This window comes from Panicum virgatum, chromosome 3N (assembly GCF_016808335.1).
Source record: "Panicum virgatum strain AP13 chromosome 3N, P.virgatum_v5, whole genome shotgun sequence".
Taxonomy (NCBI): Eukaryota; Viridiplantae; Streptophyta; class Magnoliopsida; order Poales; family Poaceae; genus Panicum; species Panicum virgatum.
Genome location: NC_053147.1, coordinates 467934 through 494786, shown reverse-complemented (window position 1 = coordinate 494786; position 26853 = coordinate 467934). Strand labels below are relative to the sequence as shown.

Genomic DNA, 26853 nt, shown 5'->3' with positions numbered 1-26853 from the left:
TAAACTGTGTACCACTTTACGACGATACTTTGAATTCCGTCCTGCTACTCTGGGCGTGGGATGATGGCGGGTGTTGGATTGGATGTCGCCTTCGGGTTCTCCGGGAGTTCACCGTGAGGGGCCCTTCACCTGGGTTTTAGCAGGCGTGGTTCAAATGTCGTGGTAATGATGGAAACAGCTGACGCGTGTGGCCCGGCGTGGTTTGCATGTGTCGTGTGAGTTAGGTCCACCTTGCAAGGTTAAATCGGATCGATTCGCCGTGACTCGCGGATATGAGAGCCTTGGTCACTGCGTCACATCGTAGTAAAGAAGTGGAATAAGAATTGAAAGACGAGGATGGAATATATGTTTATGATACTCTTGGAAAATATAATGTGATGTACCATGTTTGCTCTAGATGTTATGCAAACCTAGTTGATATTTGTACATTAAACTTAAGCTAAAATATTGAAAGTAAGGATTCACTATTAGTAGCTTTTGAGCAAAAATAAACTCTAGAGCCAAAAGCTTGCATGTCTAGATAGTGGGCTAAATATACCCGTGTCGGGTAAGGCTTGCTGAGTATTAGTATACTCAGGGTTTGTTGTTACCCTGTTTTCTGGTTTTTGTTGTTGGTGGAAGCTGACCAGGATTCACGTCGGTGGGCTCGATGTGACATCCGCCCGACTTCGTAGATCTCGTGGTTTTCAAACTGAACTTCCTTTCTAAATTTTCCGCTGCACGTTTAACTCTGATAACTTTTATTTAAACTTAATTGTGATACTTTGCTTTGTAAACTTAATTTGGAGAACTTTAGTCTGTTTGTAATCATCTGTGCTCGCCTTCGGGTGAGACTTCCGGTGTTTTCGATCCTTAACCCAGCAGGCTGCCGGATTACACCGTTTTAAGTGCGCGGTGGCTTGATTAATACTTAAAATGATAGTTAGCGCACTTAAGCCGATTTAATTTCAGCATGCTGCCGGATTACACCGTTTTAAGTGCGCGGTAGCTTGATTAATACTTAAAATGATAGTTAGCGCACTTAAGCCGATTTAATTTGGGCGGTTCTGTTACAAGTATGCTTTGATTATTCATTTCGTGTTTTTCTTTTGGTGACTCTGAAATCTCAATTTGTGTCTGAGATTGGGCTCTGGGGTTTCCTAAAAAAACTTTTTTTGTGTTCTGAGTAATCTGAAAAAATAATACAGTACTGCCTACTGCAGCAAAAGTTTCATCACAGATAGATTTAGATGAATATGGACTTGGTTTGTGCGTCGTTCCGGCCGTTAGTGTCAGAATCGGCGGCTGCTGTCTGACTTTGGCTCTGTGCAAGACATGTAGGGTGTGTTTAGATGCCCCAAACCCCCCCCAAATTCAAACTTTCCATCACATCTCTATCACATCGAAACATTAAATATAATAAATGACACATGTATGGAGTACTAAATGTAGGTAAATAAAAAAACTAATTGTATAGTTTTGATGTACATTGCGAGACGAATCTTTTGAGCCTAGTTAGGTCATGGTAGGACAATATTTACCACAAACAAACGAAAAATACTAAAGTGTACTACAGTATCTGATGTGACTTTTTCTCCCATTTTTCAGGGATCTAAACACAGCCGTATTGTAGTGTCAGAGTCGGCGGCCTAAGTTGTTGTCCTTTACTATTTACTATGGCCTTATTTAGTTGCAAAATTTAAAATTCTAAAACTATCATATCAAAAAGAAATTGAACATGCACAGATTATTAAATTTAGATAAAAAAAAACAAACTGCATAGTTTGCTTGTAAATTACGAGACAAATCTAATGAGCATAATTAGGTTATGATTAGACACTAAATTGCTACAATAACTGCTACAATACATATGCGCTAATGATGGATTAATTAGTCTTAATAAATTCATCTCGTAATTTACAGACGAGTTCTGTAATTAGTTTTGTGATTAGTCTATGTTTAATATTTCAAATGTGCAAATATTCTATGTCAAAAACTTTACGCGCGCAACTAAATCAGGCCGACAACTAGATGAGTTTGGTGTTCAATTTAAGTGCTATAGCTTAAAGAACCAAATTAAACAAATTGTACTATTGTTAGTATCTGTAATGCACGTGAGGTTACTCATTCGACATGTAGCTGAGATCGAAGTGGATATGTAACTGCACCCTGTATGCTCCAGTCCAGGCAGCCAACAAGCCCCTTTTCGTCTTCCTCTCTCAGCATCGTGCGTCCTCCGACGCTTGCTTGCTTCCTTCCGGCGGTGCCAGCTAGCTCATGGTTTGCTTCACAGTTCATATTTAGGCCATGATCCAGAATTGGAACACATGACGGTGTTAGGACCGGGTGCTCTAGCCTAACAGAGGGAGAGGGTGAATTAGGCACTCTAAAAAACTTAGACCTATGGCTCCAACTAGTTTGCACAAAACTTAAACTAAAACAAACTATCTAGATGTGCAACTACGATTGTTCTAGTGTGAAACCCCTATCCCAAAAGAGTTTAGCAACCTATAGCCTTTCCTATCAAGAAACTACTCTATGAAAGTAAAGACATACAAATTGCTAGTATGAAATGCAGAAGCTTAAAGAGCGGGATAGGAGAAAGCAAACTCTCGACGCGGGTGTTTATCCCGTGGTTCGTTTAGCCACAAAGGCACACCTACATTCACGTTGTTGTAGCACTCACTAAAAGTATTGCTACTCGGCCACCAAGTCTTTTTCGTGAACAAAATCACGGTCACCTTGGCCCCGGATTCCACTAAGGAGCTTCTCCACAAAGGATGGGGGTCTCCACGTCCCCCGCACAAAGTTGTCGTCACCGCTCCACACCAAGTCGGAGGGTCGATGACGTGCCGGCGAGCCTTCAAAGCTCCAAGGTGCCGGCGCACCGAAATCTTCTTTTGGTTCACTAGAGAACCACAGCACAATGGCTCAAGGCCTTGCAATCTCACTTACTAAGAGTTAATCCTTTACACAACACTCTCAAAGTGTGCTAAGACTAATGATATGAACACTTAAATTTTTGGATGGCTTGGAGATGTTCTTGGGTGTGTTTGTGACTTCCTTGAACTCCAGCAATCTTCAAATGGCTGGGGGATGCCATATATATAGGCCTCCAAGTCGTGGAGCCGTTGCTCCAACGGTCAGCAAAATTCTGCGAACCATCGGATGAACCGATGCCTCTGCCTGGGGTAGCGTCGGTTCATCCGGTCACTCTCAGATCCGAAGTAGCCATTGAGCTTCTGCCGTACTGTCTGCGACACCACCAGTTTAACCGATGCCTGTGTGTCGGTTGGACCGATCACTCACAGCACTCAACTAGCCGTTGCCCTCTTTCTCTCCTGCTGACGTCATTACACCGGTGCTATGCTCCGATGCACCACCGGTTCAACCGGTGCTGAAGGCTTGGCTCCTGCGGGCTTGACATCGTCTCTGGAACATAGTACATCCAATGCACCGATGCCTAGGTTGACGCCGTCGGTTCATCCGGTGCTGTACTTATTTCTTCACTTGATCTCCAGAGGCGCACAAGCTTGTGCCACAGCCAGGCCATCGGAACTTCCGACAACCATTGGATGCACCGATGCCTATAGCATCGGTTCTTCCGGTGCTACTGATTTCAGTAGAACTCGTCCTATTCTGCGTTTCTTTGAGTTCTTTCTTCGTGTTTTGCTTTGCATGGCTTTTTTACTTCATCCCTGGGATCTATAAATGTTCACTTAACCAAAGCATTAATCCCATTGATTGTGTTGTCATTCGATCACCAAAATCACTCGAAATGGCATAAAAGGTGCCATGTTTGTTATAGACGGCACCCAGTGCAACCCAGTTGGTTGCGCCGCAGCAGGAGCTGAAGTCGGACATGGCGCGATCGCCGGCGGGGCGCCACCATTGAACTCACGACCCCGCGGCCACGGAGAACCGTGCGTGCGGCCTGGTCCACTGCGTCTGGGAATTTTAGCTAGATCTGCTCCCCGGCGATCTCCAAGCTCGTTCTCACCTGCTGGCTGCTGCCGCGCTCGACTCGGGTGCCGGCCGTGTGCAGATCGCCTGCTAGCGGCCTGGAGCACCGACGGCGTCCTCCTCTCGTCGTCGTCGATAATGAAGCGGCGCGATGGTGTCTTGTTACTGGCGGTCTGGAGCACGTCTCACGGTGTATTGGGCGTAGGAATGCCGGTGGTGAAGGTCAGGATGGCGTGACTGCCGTCAATGGTGCCGGACGGCCTGAACCAGGGGTGGACAGTATTTGAATTGCCAACCGGGTGGACGGTAAATGAAATACCGTCCACCCTCTGGGCCTCTCGCAGCCATCGGATCCTTATCGTGCGGTCGAGATCGAACTGCACGCAGCCAGGGCCCGGCCCCCTTCGTCTTCCTCTCGCCATGGGGCATGGCCGACGACGCCCTTTGGCTGGCTGTTGTCGCTAGCTAGATGCGCAGGTCTGCGGCGTCTGCCTTCCTGCTCCCGTATCCAAAAGTGATAGTCTCATAGATGATCAACCAGAACCAGAACTACCAGCTAATCAAATTTGCAACTTGCAGATTATATACATACCACGTTAATGAATGAACACCAACCAAACTCACCATTAGGCTACCTAGGATGCATGCTTACCGTACTAATTAAACGATGGAGATCATAATCTCTAGACAATGATGGGGTCAGACGTCACGACGCAGAAGCGCGTTCACAAATCACAAGTGACGGCGACTAGCATTAGCTACTACTAACTCTGTTTTGGAGTAGGTTGGATTTTGTGGTGTCTGGACTTCAGGGAGCGATTAGTCTGCTTGTAACTTTGAGACGCAACAAACCTTGCATTGGTTGTATGTTTCTTTATTGGGCATTGGCTAGGGAACATGCATGTACTGAAAGCTCGTTAGTGCTAAACACGATACGTGACATGCATCTGGGCAAAATAAAAGAATAATTCGCGAGATGATTCTCCAGCTTTCTTCTTAGTTATTATTCACGAGTCCATGTCTCTTCATGCATGCCAGCAAGGCATCTTCACTTGTTGGTTTGGCTATTTGCTCCATCAGTCGGGATATATACAATAGTTAGAGGGTGTAAATTGAAACTTTCCCTTAATAAGGACATGCAAAAATATTTGTGTAGTCTCTCAGCTTCCATGTAAACTTGGAGGCCATTCATACACACAAATTACTAAGAGATCAGGATCTCTAGATATTATTGTACAAAAATGATCTAACATACTACACACCCAAATTTTTATATACACATGCTCCCTCCCTCCGTTCCAAACTAAGTGTTATTTTAGAAAATTTCAGACACATTACTATAGCAGTTGTGATTGAAAATTGTGCTAATTATTTGATTCCGATCCCTAGATCCTCAATAAATGCAAATGAATTAGAATAAAAAAATAACATCTACTTAAGCATTTGATTGGCTCCATCCACTTCTGTATACATTTTTTCTTGGTATTTGATACTATTTTAATTAGATAGACTTTATTACAATATAAAGAACACTCTTTCTAGGATAAAATTTGAAAGTTAAATGAACACTTATTTGGGATGGTGGGAGTAATGTATTGGCACATGATGTACTATAAAGATATGACATAAACAAGGAGGTTCATTTGTACAGTTGTTAAATGGGAGAAAATATTAATTGGCACCATGTATCACTACCATGTTGCTCATATTTGGCACTTGCAAGTTGCTGATGAGAATATCTGCATAGACTAGAGAGATAATAGTATTATTAAATAATTAATAGCATAGAGCTGTTGGAATGACATCTCAGGATCTCCACTTCACACCCAACCAATGGGAAACGGGCACCAGTTTGGGCGGTTGGAAATGGGAAACAAGTTTAGTCAAAGGGATAGTTTAGAGTAAGTAATTCCATCGGTAATTATCTTCCCACTCTTAGAAGCTTCCTTGATAATGGGCCTACTAAGTCTACAACCTGTACTAGGTAGGCATGGGAATCTTTGGACCTGGCGCATGCATGCACACGCAACACAATCATAAAGGTGAGATGCCACGCAGCTACACACTCACTCCACACAACTTACCAAAGGCCGTGTTTGGTTGTTGTCAGATTCGGGACAACGGGACTGTTTATAGGCATAGAATGTTTTAGAGCAAGGGATAATTCATGGATGTACCTTATCTCTTTTGTAACTACTCGAATAGGCATAGAACTAGCTACAGTACAAATGAAACTACCCGATTGTGTTGTAGTAGGACTCCAACTGTACTGGGCTAGGACTTTCCATGTAATCCTGTCCCCCCGGATATATAAGGGCGGGCAGGGACTCCCTCCAAACAATCATCTACACTTAAGGCAATACAAACCACACAGGCCGTAGGGTTACGCAAACTCACGGCCCGAACCTGTCTAAATCTTTGTGTTCCTTGTACCATCGAGTTCTAGAGCAGTCGATCCCTACCTATAAACCCTACTGCTAAGGGTATCCCTGAGCAGACTTGGCGGTAAACACCGACAGTTGTGGATGAAAAAAAAATTCGGAAAAGCATTTTGTCAGTTTGACTACTAATTATATTAACTGAAATCTAATTACAAAATCATCTAAGCAACCATTCTTTACCGTAGCAACACTGTAGCTAATACTGTAGACCTTTGACCGTGTGATTAGATAAGGATTAGAGCATGATTATTATAATATTACTGTTTCTAATTATGAATTAATTAGAATTATTAGATTCGGCTCGCAAAGTTGCACCTAGTTTTGCAAATAGACTTTGTTTAATACTCTATGCATGTAAGATTCTTTTTTCGCGAAATTTACCAAACAAAATTCAAACTGCAGCGAACTGGCACGTCGTACGTGTAGTCGTACTGTACACATGCCTGACCCATCGACTAGTTTTTCACGAGTCCATCACCGAGGAGTATAAAAATGAGGGGATCAGTCACGGCGGTCTTCCCCGATCGGTCCAGCTCCAGCATGACGACCACCCGGATCCACCCCTCCGAGACGACACGGCCTCTGATTCGCCACCGCAGCGGCGGCGGAGATCCATCTGGCCGCGCGTCGTCATCGGCGGCGGCGACGGCGGCGCTGCGGTACACGGTGTGGAAGAGGTCCAGCATGGGCTTCCAGGGCACCGACGGCTTCTCTGTCTACGACGCCGCCGGCGCCCTCGCCTTCCGCGTCGACAACTACTCGCGCCGCCGCAAGATCTTCGTCGGCGAGCTCCTGCTCATGGATGGCCAAGGCTCCCCTCTTCTTGCCCTCAGGCCCCAGGTACGTACGGTGATTCATCCATCCATCAGTTGCGACTTTCTTCATGTTATTGAACTACCTTCCCCTCTGATATCCAGTCGAATCGATACATCATCATGATATTCAGATGTTCATCGATCTCGTACTGTTACAACAAATAAGGTCCGAGGCGTTCCACAATACTCCACTATATAATGCTATGATATATTATATGTATGGTCGTCACCGATGACTTGCATCTTCTAGTTGCAATCAGTCTTTTCTAATGTAGATGTATATATGTCAGGGCTTTTTTTTCAGATAGGGAAATGGCCAGCCAGAGCTTCATTCTTTTGTACTAGCAATAACTCTAGTTTTTCAACTAGAGTTTTTTTATCTCTCTAAAATTATATTTGTCGTTAATTCCTAGAATAACTCTTGCTAAATAGGGTGTACTTTTTTATATAGTCTGTTTCTTCTAGTACTGCTACTGCAAAGATCCGGTAGCTCATCACCAGACGATTCAGACCAAATGACAACGACAATCTTTTACAGCAAATTCAGTCAGTTCACTCCATAAGAGAACAGACTCGGTTGCTTTCTTCAAAGTTCACTAGTCTCTAGTCTGACTAAATCAAATGTGGAAGTACATTCAAAATTAAGCGTTCGCTTTCATTTCTTTTTTTCTGGATGATATGCAGTTAATTTCTCCCAGCTAGTACAAGTGTATAATAGACGAGCTCAAATATTTGTCTCTGTAGGACCGAGAAATGCGACCAGAGGGGGGGTGAATGGGAGCCTTCGAAAATAATCGCGATCAAAAACTTCGGCTCACAATTCTAGAGTGCACCTCAACCCCAGAGTTCTAGGCGATGTGCAGAGTAGCTACAAGGGAGCTACACTAACACAAAACAAGCCTAGGAACCAAAGCGATCAAGCGCAGAAGCAATTGCACGAAAGCAGTGCAAGAACCAAGCAAGGTATATATCACCGGTTGATCCGACGCACACGTTTGAACGACGTCGGTTAAACCGGTGATACAGAGCCTGCAGCAAACAACCAGTGAGCACCGGTTGAACCGACGCTGGGTTTTGAACCTCGTCGGTTAAACCGGTGATCGAACGTCGGATAAACCGACAAAATCGTAAACTCACGTCGGTGCAGTTGTCCAGAGGATCAACAAAATGCACCAAACCAAGCAATGAACCCCGGTTAAACTGATGCTCAAAAACCTCGAGCGTCGGTGCAGTTGTCCAGAGAGACAACAAAATCGAAGTAAATGAACGCCGGTTGATCCGACGTAGGCAAAACCCTATACGTCGGTCAACCGCCAAAAACTGCAAACCAAATTAGTAACGCCGGTTAAACCGACGTCGGGGAGATCAAAGCACCGATGCAATCACACAAAACCCCAAAAACCCTAACCCGTGACAAAAGCACTCACCGGTTGATCCGACGCTCAGGAACGCCAGCGTCGGTTCAACCGGCGTTAAGGAAAAATCCTGCCCGAGCGCAGAACCTCTGTTTTCCTCTCGGCACGACCAAAAACTCGAAGATTGATCGATCAAAACAGGTCGAAAGTTCTCCAAAATTTGCAGGCACACTCACAAAGACCTTGTGAGCCTACTCACAAAAAGAATCGACGATCTACTCCATGGTTGGAGAGGAATCGACGAAGAACCGAGGAAGAATGGGGTTTTCAGGAATTTTCCAAAACTGAGTTCTTGAAGGCTCACGATCTAGATGAGTTTTAGCACAAGACTACGATGATTCTAATCGCCAAGAAGAGCCTCAAGAACTACGGCAACAAGTGGTAGACACACCAACACGAAGAAATCAAGAACAAGGATGATTCATGCACACAGAGCTCAGTAGGACATGGAACGAACCTTGATTTCAAAGCCCCGAGGACACAAGGAGGGATGGGCCTCCTTTCCCACGAATTCTCCTTACAAGTTCTTCAAGAATCCATGCCTAAACCTTAGAGACGGTGAGGGAGGAGGAAGAACACGGGAGGGAGGAGGAAGAGGGCGCCTGGCTCTTTTTCCTTTCTCTTCTAATTGCCAGGGCACCGGGTCCAGGGAGGAGGCCCTGCCTTTTTGTGTCCAGGCAGCCATCACCCACTCCATCTCTCCCATCCTTTCTTCCACTCCAAGTCTCCCTTTAAAAGACTAAACTACCCCTAAGTGCTAGACTAAACTAGAAGGCCCTTAGGGGCAAAACCGGAAAAGATACATCGAAGACATCCGACGGCCGCGACGACTCGGAGAACCTTGCTTCATCTCGACGCAATCCCCTTGATGTCGCCACGCGTCCTTCTGGAATCTTCCGGGGGCAGTTTTTGGAAAACTGCCGAAACCGAGTTCGGTTGCGGTTTTGGAGGGAACCGCGAACCCTTCCCGCGCGATGTTTCCGGGCACACCCGCCAAGCCCGATGACGCCACGTGTCCGACCTCCCGCCGAAACCTCTTCGACTTGGCCGACGTCGACGCATCCCGCCGTTGGTTTTTCCCGAGGTACCAACAAACTCCACGCCGTCCCGCCTTGGCGCCAGGAGTGGATCGCCACGCGGCCCAGCAGTGGCCCAAGCATCTGGGCTGTCCTTCTCCACCGCACGGTCGTCCGGTTGGGCCTCCAACGCCACCGCAAGGTCTCCCGCCTCCGCATGGTCGTCGAGCTCCCGCCACTGCAACGCCGCCGCATGGTACATCGGCACGCACCACGCTCTTGTCCAAACCGACTCGCTGCCACCGCGCCATCCGTATACCTGCACACCACAGACCAAGAAATCGACGCAATCTCCACGAAGTCGCGACTACACCACTGTCAGTCCTCTCCACGTGTTGGCAATCACTCATCACACTAAGGAGCAGGCCTCCACTGCCTCTCAATCTCCCCCTTGATGAGTGCATTGTCAACACCACACCCCACACGGGCACTGGTGAAAACAAAGATAACCAAAAAGAAATAGAAAACAAAGAGAGCTATCTCAAGTGATCAAAAGCGAATCAAAGCCAGAAAAAATCACTTGAACATAGCAAAGCCAAAAGAGTCAGCCCCTAAGACAAGGGCAACGGCTCGACGCACTGACTCCAAAACATGCTTGATCCCTCAAGAAAAAGGCAAGGCTCAACACAGCCAAGCAAAATAAGCATCACAAAGCTTTTCATGCTCAAAACTCCCCCTGAAATGCAGCTCCCCCTCACTATGCAACTCTCCCCCGATGTGTGCACACTCAAAGTCTGAATCTCTCCCTGAGATCAAACAAACAAACTCTTCCCCTTTGGACAAGGGTCAAGAAATTTCACCCTAACCCCTAAGGTGAGACAAAAAACAACATTCTCTCCCCCTTGTTGACAAGGCACACGTCAAGGAAACTCCCCCTGCCTAGATGCTCCCCCTGGAAATATGCCATGAAGTGCATGCGTGCCTAAAAGCTTCCAGGTACAGAACAAGAGCATTTGCATGGGTCAAATCAGCACAGCATATGAGGGTGCATATACAAAGACAATGCATGGAGAAGCTCATAAGAATATATCTATACAGATCATGAGCAAGCATTTGTCATTTGTAAACGAAAAGCATCACCATAAAGGACCTAGCATACTAGAAGGCAAGCAAGCATGCTAGAGCTAGCAAGAACATACAGGTGAGCTATCCAAACCATATCACAGCAACTGCCACTCAAGCAGCCTTGATACCAATTGAAAACTTTCAAATTTCGGTGCCAGGGGTTGAAAGCTTGCAAGCGCTTAACTTAGCGAATGTGCCAAGCCTAGGTCAAGGAACATCAGAAGCTTAAGACACCACTCTCAGTCATCCACAGCCTTGTCCAAGTTCTCCAGAGGAGCAGTCTCGATACAAGAACAGTGGTGCAAGCAATCCCACCTGGATCTTTTCACTCAAAGCAACCCAAGATAAACCAATTTGTTGGACTTTTTGAAATTAGATACCAATTAAACTATTCCAACAGAAAAGAGGGCATCTTGTTGCATGTGAGAGCAAAAGACCTAGCCACTAAGTATGATCAAGATAGCATAAGCATACAAACCTACACATGCTAGTAGCAGACCCTGAAGGTGACCATGTTTTATGATTTTCAGAGAATAAAATAGCTAAGCTCAGAGCCAATATACAACATATTCAAAGGAGCTGGCTACACATGGTCAAAGCATATATACAACTCATAGCATAGCACAAGGCACAAGCAAATGCAGATATCATACATGAGAAGCTTAGTGCAAGTGTAATGCATATGAGCAAATGCAATGCAAGATGGTATGTACACAAAATGCAAGAAAAAGCAAAAAGAAGGAAAAACAAAACCTAAACTACAAAAACAACTACCCAACTCAAAATGGGTAGCACACGCCAAGCTCTCCCCGCAAGCGAGCATAGGTGGCTTGTTCCAGGGGCTTGGTCAAGATGTCGGCTACTTGATTAACAGTGGACACATGGGTCAGCTCAACATCACCCTTCTCATAATGATCTCTCAGGAAGTGGAACCTCACGTCTATATGCTTGGAGCGAGAGTGTAGGACGGGGTTCTTGGCTAAGCTAATGGCTGAGGTGCTGTCAATGAAAATGGGAACTCTGCCATATGTTAGGCCATAATCACTGAGAGTGTGTCTCATCCAAAAGATCTGGGAGCAGCAACTAGCAGCAGCAATGTATTCGGCTTCTGTGGTGGAAAGGGCTACACTAGTTTGCTTACGGGCAGACCAAGACACAAGAGAAGTTCCAAGAAACTGGCAGGTGCCTGAAGTCGACTTGCGATCAATCCGACAACCACCATGATCAGCATCAGAAAAGCCAACCAACGCAAGAGAAGAGGAAGCAGAGTACCATAAGCCAAACTCTGGAGTGTATCGAAGGTACCTGAAGATCCTCTTCACAGCGTTCCTGTGAGACGTGCGCGGAGAAGCCTGGAACCTCGCGCAGAGACAGACCGCGAACTGGATGTCGGGTCTGGTGGCCGTCAAGTACAGGAGCGAGCCGATCATGCTCCTGTACTCCTTCTGGTCCACAGCAACACCTTCAGTGTCCTCATCCAGCGCCATAGAAGTACCCATAGGAGTCGGCATAGGACTGAGGCCCCCTAAGTCGAACTTCTTGAGCATGTCCTTGGTGTACTTGGCCTAGTGGACGAAGGTGCCATCCCGGGTTTGCTTGATGTGCAACCCAAGGAAGAACTGAAGCTCACCCATCATCGACATCTCAAACTCCCTGCTCATATCATCAGAAAAGCTAGAAACAAGAGAGTGAGAGGAGCCACCAAAGATAATATCATCCACGTAAATCTGTACCAACAGAAAATCAGCACCACGCCTGAGGAGAAACAACGTCTTATCTACCGATCCCATGACAAACCCTTGTTTAAGCAAAAAGGCTCTCAATCTCGCATACCAGGCTCTAGGGGCTTGCTTCAGACCATACAAAGCCTTCTGAAGCTTGAAGACTCGGTTTGGAAACTTGGGACTCTCAAAGCCAGGAGGCTGCTTCACATAGACCTCCTTCTCTATAAACCCGTTCAAAAAGGCACTCTTAACATCCATCTGATACAGCTTGAACCCCTTGGAAGCTGCAAAGGCTAAAAAGATCCTGATGGCCTCTAAACGAGCTACAGGTGCAAAGGTCTCCTCATAATCTATCCCCTCCTGCTGGCTGTAACCCTGAGCTACTAACCTAGCCTTGTTCCTCACAACCATCCCATCCTCACCCTGTTTGTTCTTGAAAACCCATTTGGTACCTATAGGGTGGCAATCTGGTGGAGGCTCTACTAGGACCCAGACTTGGTTTCGCTCAAAGTTTTCTAGCTCCTCATGCATGGCATTGACCCAGTTAGAATCAGATAAAGCATGTCCAATATCTTTTGGCTCAAAGGAGGCAACAAACGCTGAATGAGCAAAGCCAGCGATACTTGTTACCTTGGACCTCGTGGTTCATTCGTTGAGGTCACCTAACATTTGTTGAGGTGGATGGCGACGCTGAATGTGTCGTGGTGCTTCTCTTGACGAAGTCGCCTCGCCACCGCCCTCAACATGGGTCCCGGAGGAAGAACCTTGAGCTGGACGTGGATCGGGCGTAGTCGAAGCTGTGGGGAGCGGGCCGCCATCGTCGTCAGAACTCGAATCTCCAGGAAGTGGGCCTGCAGCCGGCGCAGGGACACCACCAACATCCTCAAAGGCCTCAGGCTCATCCTCATCCTCAAAGATGTCCTAGCCAAACTCATCATCACCTGCACACTCCAAAGAAGCAGACAAAGAAGGAGTGGACTCGTCGAAGGTTACATTACAAGTTTCGACGATCCGGTTAGTCTCAAGAATAAGAACACGATAGCCTCTGGATTGAAGAGCATAGCCAAGAAGAATGCCATCATAGCTCCTAGACTCGAACTTATCAAGATTTCCTTCCTTCAGAACAAAGCATCTGCAACCAAAAGCACGCAGGTGGGACACTCTGGGCTGTCGACCAAACCGCAACTCATACGAAGTCTTTTTCATGAAAGAGCGAAGAAAGATGTGGTTGGCAACATAGCATGCGGTGTTGATCGCCTCGGCCCAAAAACGCCTAGGAGTCCTATGCTCATCGAGCATCGTCCTGGCCATGTCCACTAGGGTCCGGTTCTTGCGTTCAACCACGCCATTCTGTGGAGGAACATAAGGAGAGGAGTACTGGTGATCGAGACCAAAGCTACAACAGAAGTCATCAAAACGAGCGTTCTTAAATTCAGAGCCATTATCACTGCGGATAGCCCTCATGGCATGTGGAAGCTCGTTCTGTAACCTCAAGGCAAGGTCTCGAAAGTACTGAAAAGCCTCATCCTTAGTCTCCAAGAAGAAAACCCAAGAGTACCGAGAAAAATCGTCAACGATCACAAGAATGTACCACTTCCCACCGACAGAGCGCACACGAGCTGGACCAATGGTGTCCATGTGAAGAAGCTCGCCAGGGTGCGATGTCATCACCTGATTCACAGGTGGGTGTGGAAGGGAAACCATCTTCCCGTGACGACACGGGTGACAAACAAGGTCCTTGTCCAACTTGAGCTTGGGCAATCCTCGGATCAAATCAAGTGAGCTGAGCCTAACTAGTAGGTCAAAACTCAAGTGACCAAGCCTCCTATGCCACTTCCAGAGCTCAGAAGACTGACCAGTCACCAGACAGTGAGAGGTGCTAGAAGAAGATCCAGAAAAGTCAATGCGAAACACACGGCCAAAAGGAACAATGCCGCACACAAACTCTCCTCTGGAATCAAGAACACGCGAGCAACCTCTCTTAAAACTCACTTCAAACCCATCATCAAGGAGTTGTGAAACAGAGAGCAGATTAAAACCCAGCTTATCAACAAGAGCAACTTCTCTCAAGGTGAAGTCATCTGAAATCCGAATAGCGCCAACTCCACGTACCTTTCCTCTGCTGTTATCCCCGAAGGTGATGTACTCTTTGTCCTTCATCGGGGTGAGGCTGGAGAACCATCTGTGACTTCCGGTCATGTGGCGCGAACAACCGGAGTCCATGAGCCATATGTCCTCCAGGCCTCGAGTGTCCTGCTCAGTAAGAAGAGAAAGAGCGGGCAAATGGCCCGACACTGGGGTTAGCACAGAAAGAAGCAAACCAGTGCCGTGCCATCTGCTCGAAAGCAGGGTAAGTATCCTCAAACGAAAACTGTGGCTGGCGACCACCACGCTGAGGAAAACGTGGTGCGCCTCCGCCACCAAAGCTTCGGCCACGCTGACCATCACCGAAAGCACGGTGTGGAATGGGGCCGGCGAAACCACCAACAGGAGCACGGTAACCACCACCGCCTCCCCCTCCTCCACCTACACGACGTGGCCTGGCATCCCGCCTCTGCCCACATCGAGCTGGAGTGTGTCCACCTGTAGGCTGGTGGAACACTTCCGGAGCGCGCCTCTCAGACTGCCTGCGCTCAAACCTCAACCTCCGGAAGCAAAATTCTGCCAAGTGACCCTCCCTTTCGCACCACTCACACAGGTAAGGCTCTCTCTTGTGTGTAGGCTGTGGTGTAGAAGCTGGGGCTCTCTGAGGAACTCTGGGGGGCTGAGTCCTCACCTTGGGCTTAGGAATTGGCTTACCACTAGGAGGGAGTGTATCCAGTCGGTTCTTGAGATGGTTAGGCTTGGGAACCCACACTGGATTTTTAGGTGGAGCTTTAGGTGGCTCAGTGAGGATTCCGTCCTTAACTGGTGCTGGCTTAGGAACTGGTGAAGCTGTGGAAGAGAGTACATTCACACTCGGCTCAAGTATCTCACCAATCTTACCATAGGGTTGGACAAAGTCAGCAGGAGTAAAAGCAAAACCAACCCCAACACCATCAGGACGCTTAAACTGCTGAACCATCATGCCCAACTGAGGCTCGCGGGCGGACACCCAACTGAGAATCTCCCGAAGGTGGGAGTTCTCCTCCTTCATCCGGGTCTTGTCCTTCCGTGCCTCCTCAAGCTCAGAGATCAGGCTTGGGCACACAGTACAATCAGCAGAGCAAGAGCTAGGAACTGCGGATTTCTCCAACTTCCTCAAAGCAACATTCTTCTCCTTAAGCTCTTCTCTAAGTGCTGGGCACTCCTTGCAAGCACCCAAGAGGGTAGGCCGGGACTTGAGCTCATCCATGGCCTTCTTGCCCTCCTCGAGCTTGAGCAAATTCTCATCATACTTGCTCCTGAGCTCGGACAGGTCAGACATCAAACCGATGCACTGACTGCACTCATCCTCCTCAACACACTCCTCCACAATAGGTGCAGACTGAGCAATTTCTAGAGCTAGCTTAGCTTCCTTCAGCTCCTGTCTCAAAGCTCTAAACTGCCTCTTTGCATCCTTAATGATCAGATCTTGATTATCTAGAGCAGTGTAAAGATCCTCCAACTCCTCAGGAGTGGGGTGCTCAGGACGTACCTCAGAGCTTGACTCTAGCTGAGGTGCAAGCTCTGCAGTAGTGGAAGGAGTTCCGTCGGCGTCGGAGTCGATGGCCATGGTGCAGAGACCGGCCGCCTTCCCAGCATGGAGGCAAAGGCCAGTGAAGCCCTCTGTGGCCTTCTTCTTGGAGCTCCGCTTCTTTTCGCCGTGGTGGTGTGAGTCGGAGTCACTGGAGCTGGATGAGGACGAAGACGTCGAACTCTGGCTGGTGGAGGAGTGATCCTCGCTCTGGGCGACGAACGCCTGCTTGTCCTTGTACTTGCCGACGTTCTTCTTCTTCCGCTCGTGGTGCCGCTTGGAGCGTCCGCCATTCTTCTTGTGGGAGTGCCCACTCTTGTGCTTGTGGCGGTGCTCGCGGTACTCCTCGTGCCTGGAGCGGCCGTCATCATCCCTGGAACTCTTCTTCTTGGGGCACTCGGCGGCGAAGTGGCCGGTCTTGCCGCAGTTGAAGCAGGTCTTCGCTCGTGCTTGTCTGTTGTTGAAGGCACGCTGGAACTTGTGGATGATCAATGCAAGCTCCTCGTTTCCCAGCACCTCCAGCTGCTCATCTGTCACAGACACAAGAGAAGACAAGCAAAAACCTCCAAGAGAAGGGTCAGAGTTAGCTCCAGAGGTGCCTACTAGGGCCATAGACTTGGAGGCGGAGGCATCAGCATGATTGCCTTCCATCTTAGCTCGAGAGAGCTTCTCCACCTCTGAAGCCTTGAGCTTGCTGAACAGCTCATCCACAGTGAGGGTCTCATTGCTAGCAGACTCTATGATAGTCTGGACCTTCACCACCCAGACCTTGCGATCAAGAGCATAGAGAAGCTTCATAGCCTTCTCATGATCGGAGTAGGCCTGGGTGCCCTGTGGTTGGTTCGCACGCACCTTGTTCACAATCGACTGAAAACGACTGAACATGATGTCGATGCTCTCACCCGACAACTGAGAAAAATTCTCATACTCCCGCCGGTGAGTCTCATACAGCCTCGACTTGACATGGTTGGTTCCTTCATGGAAATTGGCCAACCGTGTCCAGATCTCCCGGGCTGTGAGAAGGTCGCTGACACGATCGAACTCAGGACGAGAGAGACAGGCTATGAGAGCGTTGTACGCCTTGCTATTGACCTCATGTCTCCTAACCTGAAGCTCGGTCGTGCGGACCGCAAGGTTCACATAATCAGGGTCCACACAAATCTCCCAGACCTCGAAACCTAGACTCAAAAGATAGGCACGCATGCGCACCTTCCAATAGTCGTAATCGGATCCATCGAAGATCGGGGGTTTGCACAACGGTTTCGAACCGGAGAAGGCTATAGAGAAACCGTCCCGGCTCTGATACCAATTGTAGGACCGAGAAATGTGACCAGAGGGGGGGGGGTGAATGGGAGCCTTCGAAAATAATCGCGATCAAAAACTTCGGCTCACAATTCTAGAGTGCACCTCAACCCCAGAGTTCTAGGCGATGTGCAGAGTAGCTACAAGGGAGCTACACTAACACAAAACAAGCCTAGGAACCAAAGCGATCAAGCGCAGAAGCAATTGCACGAAAGCAGTGCAAGAACCAAGCAAGGTATATATCACCGGTTGATCTGACGCACACGTTTGAACGACGTCGGTTAAACCGGTGATACAGAGCCTGCAGCAAACAACCAGTGAGCACCGGTTGAACCGATGCTGGGTTTTGAACCTCGTCGGTTAAACCGGTGATCGAACGTCGGATAAACCGACAAAATCGTAAACTCACGTCGGTGCAGTTGTCCAGAGGATCAACAAAATGCACCAAACCAAGCAATGAACCCCGGTTAAACCGATGCTCAAAAACCTCGAGCGTCGGTGCAGTTGTCCAGAGAGACAACAAAACCGAAGTAAATGAACGCCGGTTGATCCGACGTAGGCAAAACCCTATACGTCGGTCAACCGCCAAAAACTGCAAACCAAATTAGTAACGCCGGTTAAACCGACGTCGGGGAGATCAAAGCACCGATGCAATCACACAAAACCCCAAAAACCCTAACCCGTGACAAAAGCACTCACCGGTTGATCCGACGCTCAGGAACGCCAGCGTCGGTTCAACCGGCGTTAAGGAAAAATCCTGCCCGAGCGCAGAACCTCTGTTTTCCTCTCGGCACGACCAAAAACTCGAAGATTGATCGATCAAAACAGGTCGAAAGTTCTCCAAAATTTGCAGGCACACTCACAAAGACCTTGTGAGCCTACTCACAAAAAGAATCGACGATCTACTCCATGGTTGGAGAGGAATCGACGAAGAACCGAGGAAGAATGGGGTTTTCAGGAATTTTCCAAAACTGAGTTCTTGAAGGCTCACGATCTAGATGAGTTTTAGCACAAGACTACGATGATTCTAATCGCCAAGAAGAGCCTCAAGAACTACGGCAACAAGTGGTAGACACACCAACACGAAGAAATCAAGAACAAGGATGATTCATGCACACAGAGCTCAGTAGGACATGGAACGAACCTTGATTTCAAAGCCCCGAGGACACAAGGAGGGATGGGCCTCCTTTCCCACGAATTCTCCTTACAAGTTCTTCAAGAATCCATGCCTAAACCTTAGAGACGGTGAGGGAGGAGGAAGAACACGGGAGGGAGGAGGAAGAGGGCGCCTGGCTCTTTTTCCTTTCTCTTCTAATTGCCAGGGCACCGGGTCCAGGGAGGAGGCCCTGCCTTTTTGTGTCCAGGCAGCCATCACCCACTCCATCTCTCCCATCCTTTCTTCCACTCCAAGTCTCCCTTTAAAAGACTAAACTACCCCTAAGTGCTAGACTAAACTAGAAGGCCCTTAGGGGCAAAACCGGAAAAGATACATCGAAGACATCCGACGGCCGCGACGACTCGGAGAACCTTGCTTCATCTCGACGCAATCCCCTTGATGTCGCCACGCGTCCTTCTGGAATCTTCCGGGGGCAGTTTTTGGAAAACTGCCGAAACCGAGTTCGGTTGCGGTTTTGGAGGGAACCGCGAACCCTTCCCGCGCGATGTTTCCGGGCACACCCGCCAAGCCCGATGACGCCACGTGTCCGACCTCCCGCCGAAACCTGTTCAACTTGGCCGACGTCGACGCATCCCGCCGTTGGTTTTTCCCGAGGTACCAACAAACTCCACGCCGTCCCGCCTTGGCGCCAGGAGTGGATCGCCACGCGGCCCAGCAGTGGCCCAAGCATCTGGGCTATCCTTCTCCACCGCACGGTCGTCCGGTTGGGCCTCCAATGCCACCGCAAGGTCTCCCGCCTCCGCATGGTCGTCGAGCTCCCGCCACTGCAACGCCGCCGCATGGTACATCGGCACGCACCACGCTCTTGTCCAAACCGACTCGCTGCCACCGCGCCATCCGTATGCCTGCACACCACAGACCAAGAAATCGACGCAATCTCCACGAAGTCGCGACTACACCACTGTCAGTCCTCTCCACGTGTTGGCAATCACTCATCACACTAAGGAGCAGGCCTCCACTGCCTCTCAGTCTCTTGACTGGCCAGCAAATTCACTAGGACTAGTAGCAGAAAATGCTGACAAAGGTTTTCTTTTTGGCCAGATCTTCAGCACGCACGACCAATGGAATTGCTATAAAGAATCAGAAGAAAGCCAAGGCGAGAGGACAAGGTCACATCAACTCTTCTCAATGAGAAAGTGTTCGGTTTTGCAAAAGGGACATGAAGCTGAAGTGTCCATGACAGGATGTAGCACTGCATCAGACCATATCAGTCACGGCCCCAGCTTCTGTGTCGAGGGCTGCTTCAGGAGAAGAAGCTGCAGGATTCGCAACAGTGATGGCGAGGAGGTGGCAAGGATAATGAGGAAGAGGGCTGAAGCCGCAGCGAGTTCTTTGATGCTCGGTGACGACGTGTTCAACCTCACGATTCAGCCGAATGTGGATTGCACGATGATCATGGCTTTCATTGTTGTTCTGGACCGGATCTGCTGGATGTCGTTCACACCCATGATCTGCTCCTTATAGCCCTTGGTGATGAAGCCTCTTCTGACTACTATGCATGATCTGTTGGTGATATGCCCAAGAGCCCATCATCACAATACGGTTTAAAGGCTCAAGTGGATATTGATCCAAGAGGGATTAGGGTTACTAATGGGCCTATGAGATAGAAGCCCATTAGTACGCCCTATATATATGAGGGAGGGGCTAGGGGGGGCGATGACCTGAGCCGCGCCACCTCCCTAGCCGCCGCCCCTCCCTCTCTCTCGGCCGCCGCCCTTGCCGTGCGTGCGGTGCTAGCACACCGACGCCCGGCGTTTCATCCCCGTACGTGTGGACTCCGTGGAGGCGCTGCTGCGACTGCTGCGCTGATCGGCTGCTGGGATCAAGTACGAGGAGCTCGGTTCATGGGACGTGATCGACTACTTCCTCTACATCGACGCGCGACTTCTTCCGCTGCGCTGCGCGTCTAGTGGTAACGATCTATGATCTTCTACTCGCAAGTATCTTGGGTTTATGCGGTAGTGATGCTAGCGTAGCCTACCCGTTTCCCTACAGTGGTACCAGAGCCATCTTGCGTAGTTTTTGGTCTGGATCTTTTGCATATAGGTGATATGTTGTTGTAGTAGATTGGATCTATTACTTTTGCACGGTTTGATTAGATCAATTGGTCATAAGGGGTTAAAACTGGAGCGAGTTGATTGCGCGGCATGTGACAAAAGATTAGTTTGTGTTCTTTCTCTGTTATGCATACGACATGTCCCTACCGGCTGGAATCACCATCGGGACTAACTGTGTGCATAGTCAGTAGATTGAACCAACAGATCAAGGTCATGTGTAGATGCAGTTTTCTCAAGTGCAAAGTTTGCACGGTCAAGGTGATTGACCTAGTGAAAATTGAGACATTATGAATGGCTCGGATTTGAGGTGATGCGATCACTTTGATGAGATTTTCATAGGGATTCCATAGATGCGATCTGTGTAATTCCGTGAGCGGAACTGCCGTTGCTTTCTCGCTGTAGCGGCTTCCCAAGCGCTACATTGGTAGAACACGTCGTACGCCTAACTTGTTTTTGCAGGGTGTGATGTGAATGGTATGGCCTCAATGTCATGTGATGATGTATGTGATGATTTGTGCGACCTGCGTGTCGCAAGTTAACACAACCGGGTTGAGGTTGCACCATTATTGTATAACGACCTGCGTGTCGACTTGTGATGTTTGAATCCTCATGTAATTATTTCACTAGCTATTAGATGTAGTAGCTTAGTATCTTTTCATGGAGGTTTCAATCATGATGGCGATGATGATCACCACAAGACAGGACGGATGGCAATGGAGGTCACCTTGGAGCCATGGCGATGGAGCCCATTGTGATGCAAGAGGCCATACTATTCACAATATAATATGATTATATGCCTGTGATGTTTATTTTCCTGTCATACTATTCTTTCATGCTTTTACATATGGTGGATGCTTTAATCATGATAGAATAGCTTCCCTCAGAAAAGTTTGAGTTTTTGATGCCTTTTACCAATAGCTGCACCTATAAATTTTGATCGTTGTGTGGTAGGTTTACCAAAGTAGAGTACCCTCAGCTATCACTTTTGTATAGGGTGGATGTCGGACATTCACAAGCATAGTATTGGTTTACTCAGCAAAGCTATCAAAACAGTTTTGGGCTTTAAGGCATAGGGTTGGGGCCGGGGCATTGGATGCCACCCAACAAACAAGAGTCGCATAGAGATGTGATTAGTAATTTGTTACTTACCTGTATCACTACTTTTCTAGCCGTGATGCTAAAGCTCACTAGAATTTTAGTGATTATGGATCTTGAACCACTATATGTCATTAGAGGGAAGATGACTTTGATATAGTAGGTTGTCTTTTGTTAAATCAGTTAATGAAAGTCTTTACATAAACTTAGTGCTGAAATCTTGCTTTACTTTAATGTTGTAGATCATGTCTGCCAGTAACAATTCCGCTTTCAATTTGCGTTCTGTTCTTGAGAAAGAAAAGTTGAATGGAACAAACTTTATTGATTGGTACCGCAACCTGAGAATTGTTCTCAGGCAAGAGAAAAAGGAGTATGTTCTTGAGCAGCCATATCCTGATGATCTCCCTGACAATGCAACTGCTGCTGATCGCAGAGCTTATGAGAAGCACTGCAATGACTCACTTGATGTCAGCTGTCTGATGCTCGCCACCATGTCCCCTGATCTGCAGAAGCAGTATGAGCATGCGGATGCTCATACCATGATCGAGGGGCTGCGTGGGATGTTTCAGAACCAAGCCAGGACTGAGAGGTTCAATATCTCAAAATCTTTGTTTGCGTGCAAGCTGGCAGAAGGTAGCCCAGTCAGTCCTCATGTGATCAAAATGATTGGTTACATTGAGACTTTGGATAGACTTGGTTCTGAACTTCACCAAGACTTGGCTACTGATGTTATTCTCCAGTCGCTCCCGGCGAGCTATGAGCCTTTTATCATGAATTTTCAGATGAATGGCTTGGATAAAACATTGAGTGAGTTGCATGGGATGCTAAAAACAGCAGAGGAGAGCATTAAGAAGAATCCCAATCATGTGATGATGATTCAGAAGGGGAACAAAAAGAGGAAGCGTTGGACGCCTCCTAATCCCAAAGGTAAAGGCAAGGAAAAGAGTTCCGGTGGTGAGTCCTCAGGCTCTAAGCTAAAGCCAGCACCTAAGGCCAAATCTGGCCCTACTTCTGAAGATGAATGCTTCCACTGTCATGAAAAGGGACATTGGTCTAGGAACTGCAAGAAGTACTTGGAAGAAAAGAAGAAGAAGAAGGGAAGTGAGACTTCCACTTCAGGTATAAATGTTATAGAAATAAATATTGCATTATCTTCTAGTGAATCATGGGTATTTGATACTGGATCGATGATTCACACTTGCAAATCGTTGCAGGGTCTAAGTGAGACTAGAAGATTTGCAAGAGGCGAGTTGGACGTTCGGGTCGGCAATGGCGCAAAGGTTGCGGTGTTGGCGGTCGGCACCTACCACTTGTCTCTACCCTCCGGATTAGTTTTGGAATTAAATAATTGTTATTGCATTCCTGCTTTGAGCAAGAACATTATTTCTTCTTCATGTTTGGAAGAAGTTGGTGATTTTAAGATTGTAATTGAGAACAAACGTTGTTCTATCTTTTGCAATGGTATTTTTTATGCTCATTGTCCATTGGTGAATGGATTATATGTTCTTGATCTTGAGGATAAATCTGTCTGTAACATTAATACTAAGAGGTTTAGACCAAATGATTTGAATCCCACTTTTATTTGGTATTGTCGCTTAGGTCATATAAATGAGAAGCGCATTGAACAACTCTATAAAGATGGATTGTTAAGCTCATTTGATTTTGAATCATTTGACACATGTGAGTCTTGTTTGCTTGGAAAGATGACCAAAGCGCCTTTCACTGGTCAGAGTGAGAGGGCGAGTGACTTGTTGGGACTTGTACATACCGATGTATGTGGACCAATGAGCTCAATAGCCAGAGGTGGTTTTCAGTACTTCATTACTTTCACTGATGACTTTAGTAGATATAGCTATATCTACTTAATGAGGCACAAGTCTGAATCGTTTGAAAAGTTCAAAGAATTTCAGAATGAAGTACAAAATCAATTAGGCAAGACAATTAAATTTCTGCGATCTGATCGTGGAGGAGAATATTTGAGCCTTGAATTTGGTGATCATTTGAAGCAATGTGGAATTATTCCGCAGCTAACTCCGCTCGGAACGCCTCAATGGAATGGGGTATCCGAACGGAGGAACCGAACCTTGTTGGACATGGTTAGGTCCATGATGAGCCAAGCTGATCTTCCATTGTCATTTTGGGGTTATGCTCTTGAAACTGCTGCGTTCACACTGAATAGGGTTCCAAGTAAGTCTGTTGAGAAGACACCATATGAGATATGGACTGGAAAGCGTCCCGGATTATCTTTTCTCAAAGTTTGGGGATGTGAGGCTTATGTCAAACGTTTGATGTCAGATAAGCTCACTCCAAAGTCAGACAAATGTTTCTTTGTGGGGTATCCTAGGGAAACCAAAGGATATTATTTTTACAATAAGGCGGAAGGCAAAGTGTTTGTCGCTCGCAATGGTGTTTTCTTAGAAAAGGAGTTTCTCTCAAAAGGATTTAGTGGGAGCAAGGTGCAACTTGAAGAAATTCAGGAAACACCCGAAACTGTTTTAGCACCCACTGAAGATCCACGGGATGTGCAAGATGTTGCACAACCCGTAGTTGAGGCACCAGCCCCACGAAGGTCTATAAGGGCACGTCGCGCTACTGACAAGCTCAACCTCCTTATTACGGAGGAGCGCCATGTATTATTGATGGAAAATGATGAGCCCTTGACCTACAAAGAAGCAATGCTGGGACCCGACTCCGACAAATGGCTTGAAGCCATGGAATCCGAGTTAAAATCCATGCATGATAATCAAGTTTGGAACTTGGTCGATCAGATTGACAGTGTAAGACCTGTCGACTGTAAGTGGATTTTTAAGAAAAAATTAGACATGGATGGAAATGTTCACATCTATAAGGCACGATTGGTGGCGAAAGGTTTCCGACAAATTCAAGGTGTTGACTATGAGGAAACCTTTTCGCCCGTCGCAATGCTAAAGTCTGTTCAGATTCTCCTAGCAATTGCCGCATATTATGACTATGAGATATGGCAAATGGATGTCAAAACCGCTTTTCTTAATGGACATCTAAGTGAGGATGTGTATATGACACAGCCTGAAGGTTTTGTCGATCCTAAAAATGCTGGGAAAATATGTAAGCTTCAGAGGTCCATCTATGGATTGAAGCAAGCATCTCGGAGTTGGAATATTCGTTTTGATGAAGTAGTCAAAGGGTTTGGCTTCATCAAGAATGAAGATGAGCCTTGTGTTTACAAAAAGGCTAGTGGGAGCGCACTTGTGTTTCTGGTCCTATATGTGGATGACATATTACTGATCGGAAATGATATTCCAATGCTTGAAGCCGTTAAAACCTCATTGAAAAAGAGTTTTTCGATGAAGGATTTAGAAGAGGCGGCTTATATTCTGGGTATTAGGATCTATAGAGATAGATCAAAAAGCCTAATTGGATTGAGCCAAGACACGTACATTGACAAGATATTGAATCGGTTCAATATGCAAGATTCCAAGAAAGGTTTCTTGCCAATGTCACATGGCATTACTCTAAGCAAGAGTCAGTGTGCTACGACACCTGATGAGCAAAAGAGGATGAGTACGATTCCTTACGCTTCAGCCATAGGGTCGATCATGTATGCTATGTTTTGCACGCGCCCAGATGTTTCCTTTGCTCTAAGTGTTACGAGCAGGTATCAGTCAGATTTCGGTGAACCTCACTGGACAGTTGTAAAGAGTATCCTTAAGTACTTGAGAAGAACTAAGGATATGTTCCTAATATTTGGAGGCAAAGATGAGCTCCTTGTAAAGGGTTACACTGATGCTAGTTTTCAAACAGACAAAGATGACTCCAAATCGCAATCCGGTTTTGTTTTCTGCCTCAATGGTGGGGCAGTGAGCTGGAAGAGTTCCAAGCAAGATACGGTGGCTGATTCGACGACAGAGGCCGAGTATATTGCAGCTTCCGAAGCTGCAAAAGAAGCTGTTTGGATCAGAAAGTTTGTTTCTGACTTGGGTGTTGTTCCTAGTGCGTCCAGTCCAGTGGACCTCTATTGTGATAATAGTGGTGCCGTTGCACTAGCAAAGGAGTCTAGAACAACTAAGAAGTCCAGACATATACTGCGAAAGTATCACCTCATCCGTAACTTTGTTGAGAGAGGTGATGTGAAGGTTTGCAAGGTGCACACGGATTCAAACGTTGCTGATCCGTTGACGAAGCCTCTCCCACAACCAAAGCATGAGGCGCACATGAGATCTATGGGTATTAGATACTTACATCAGTGATTCTAGTGTGCGTGGGAGATTTTGTGTCATGAGTATGTTTATGTAATGATAAATAATTGTTATTTGTTCCATGGATGATTATTTTACATTGATTATCAAGTATGTGACTTGTTCGTGAAACTCTTTGTTGAAAATGATATGATTCTAAATTATCCCTAGTTTATGTCGTTGTGTGGGACAATAACGACGTTGAGACTAGCACATGCATTAATTGATGATCATGTTTCACGGATCATGGATATGGAGATATCGAATTAATGATGTGGACACATGTTGGTGAACATGGTGTTGGATTGACCCACTCCAAGACAATGTTGGGATTGTTATTTTGTATGTGCCATCAGTTGTTCTTGAGTGTTATACCTACTGAATCCTTAGACCTGAGATCGCCATTGTTTCTCACTGTGTGTAGTGGTGCATCTTGGGGCTGCTAAACGCTACTCCGTGACTGGGTAGTTACAAAAGCAGCTTACAGGTATGTCATGAAACATGGAATGGGATGTGAGCGGATCAAGATGGAATTTGCCCCTCCTAGATAACGGGAGAGATATCTCTGGGCCCCTCGAGATAGTTGGATTTGAAAGTGCATGGCCATGCCAAAGTGATTAAAGAGTTAATCATGATGACTAAAGGTTAGTTATGAATAGAATCCACTATTAGATCGAGAGAATGGTCGAGCTATCACAAAGGTGGCACGCATCTCGCTTTGAGCTTGACTGGTATCGTGTGGTAAAGGGATCGGTGTATGAGTATATCTATGGTTCGGCCGATATGATCTTTATGTGTATTTGTGAGTCACTATGCCCTGCTAGGTGCCGCTATTGACTTGTGATTCGGAAATGATTTTCGATCACGACCACCTA

The 26853-nt window shown here is 47.0% G+C and overlaps 1 protein-coding gene across 4 annotated transcripts in view; it reads left to right on the top strand.

Moving 5' to 3' along the window:
- The window catches only part of LOC120663422 (protein LURP-one-related 5-like), a 34350-nt gene that overhangs the window by 6810 nt on the left and 687 nt on the right, over window positions 1–26853 (top strand). For all 4 annotated transcript variants that reach the window (XM_039942232.1, XM_039942231.1, XM_039942230.1 and 1 more), the window contains 2 exons: window positions 6786–7223; window positions 19654–20110. In XM_039942232.1, the coding sequence (XP_039798166.1) occupies window positions 6876–7223; window positions 19654–20076 (771 nt within the window). In that variant the 5' untranslated portion in view covers window positions 6786–6875 and the 3' untranslated portion in view covers window positions 20077–20110. The remainder of the gene's footprint in view (window positions 1–6785; window positions 7224–19653; window positions 20111–26853) is intronic.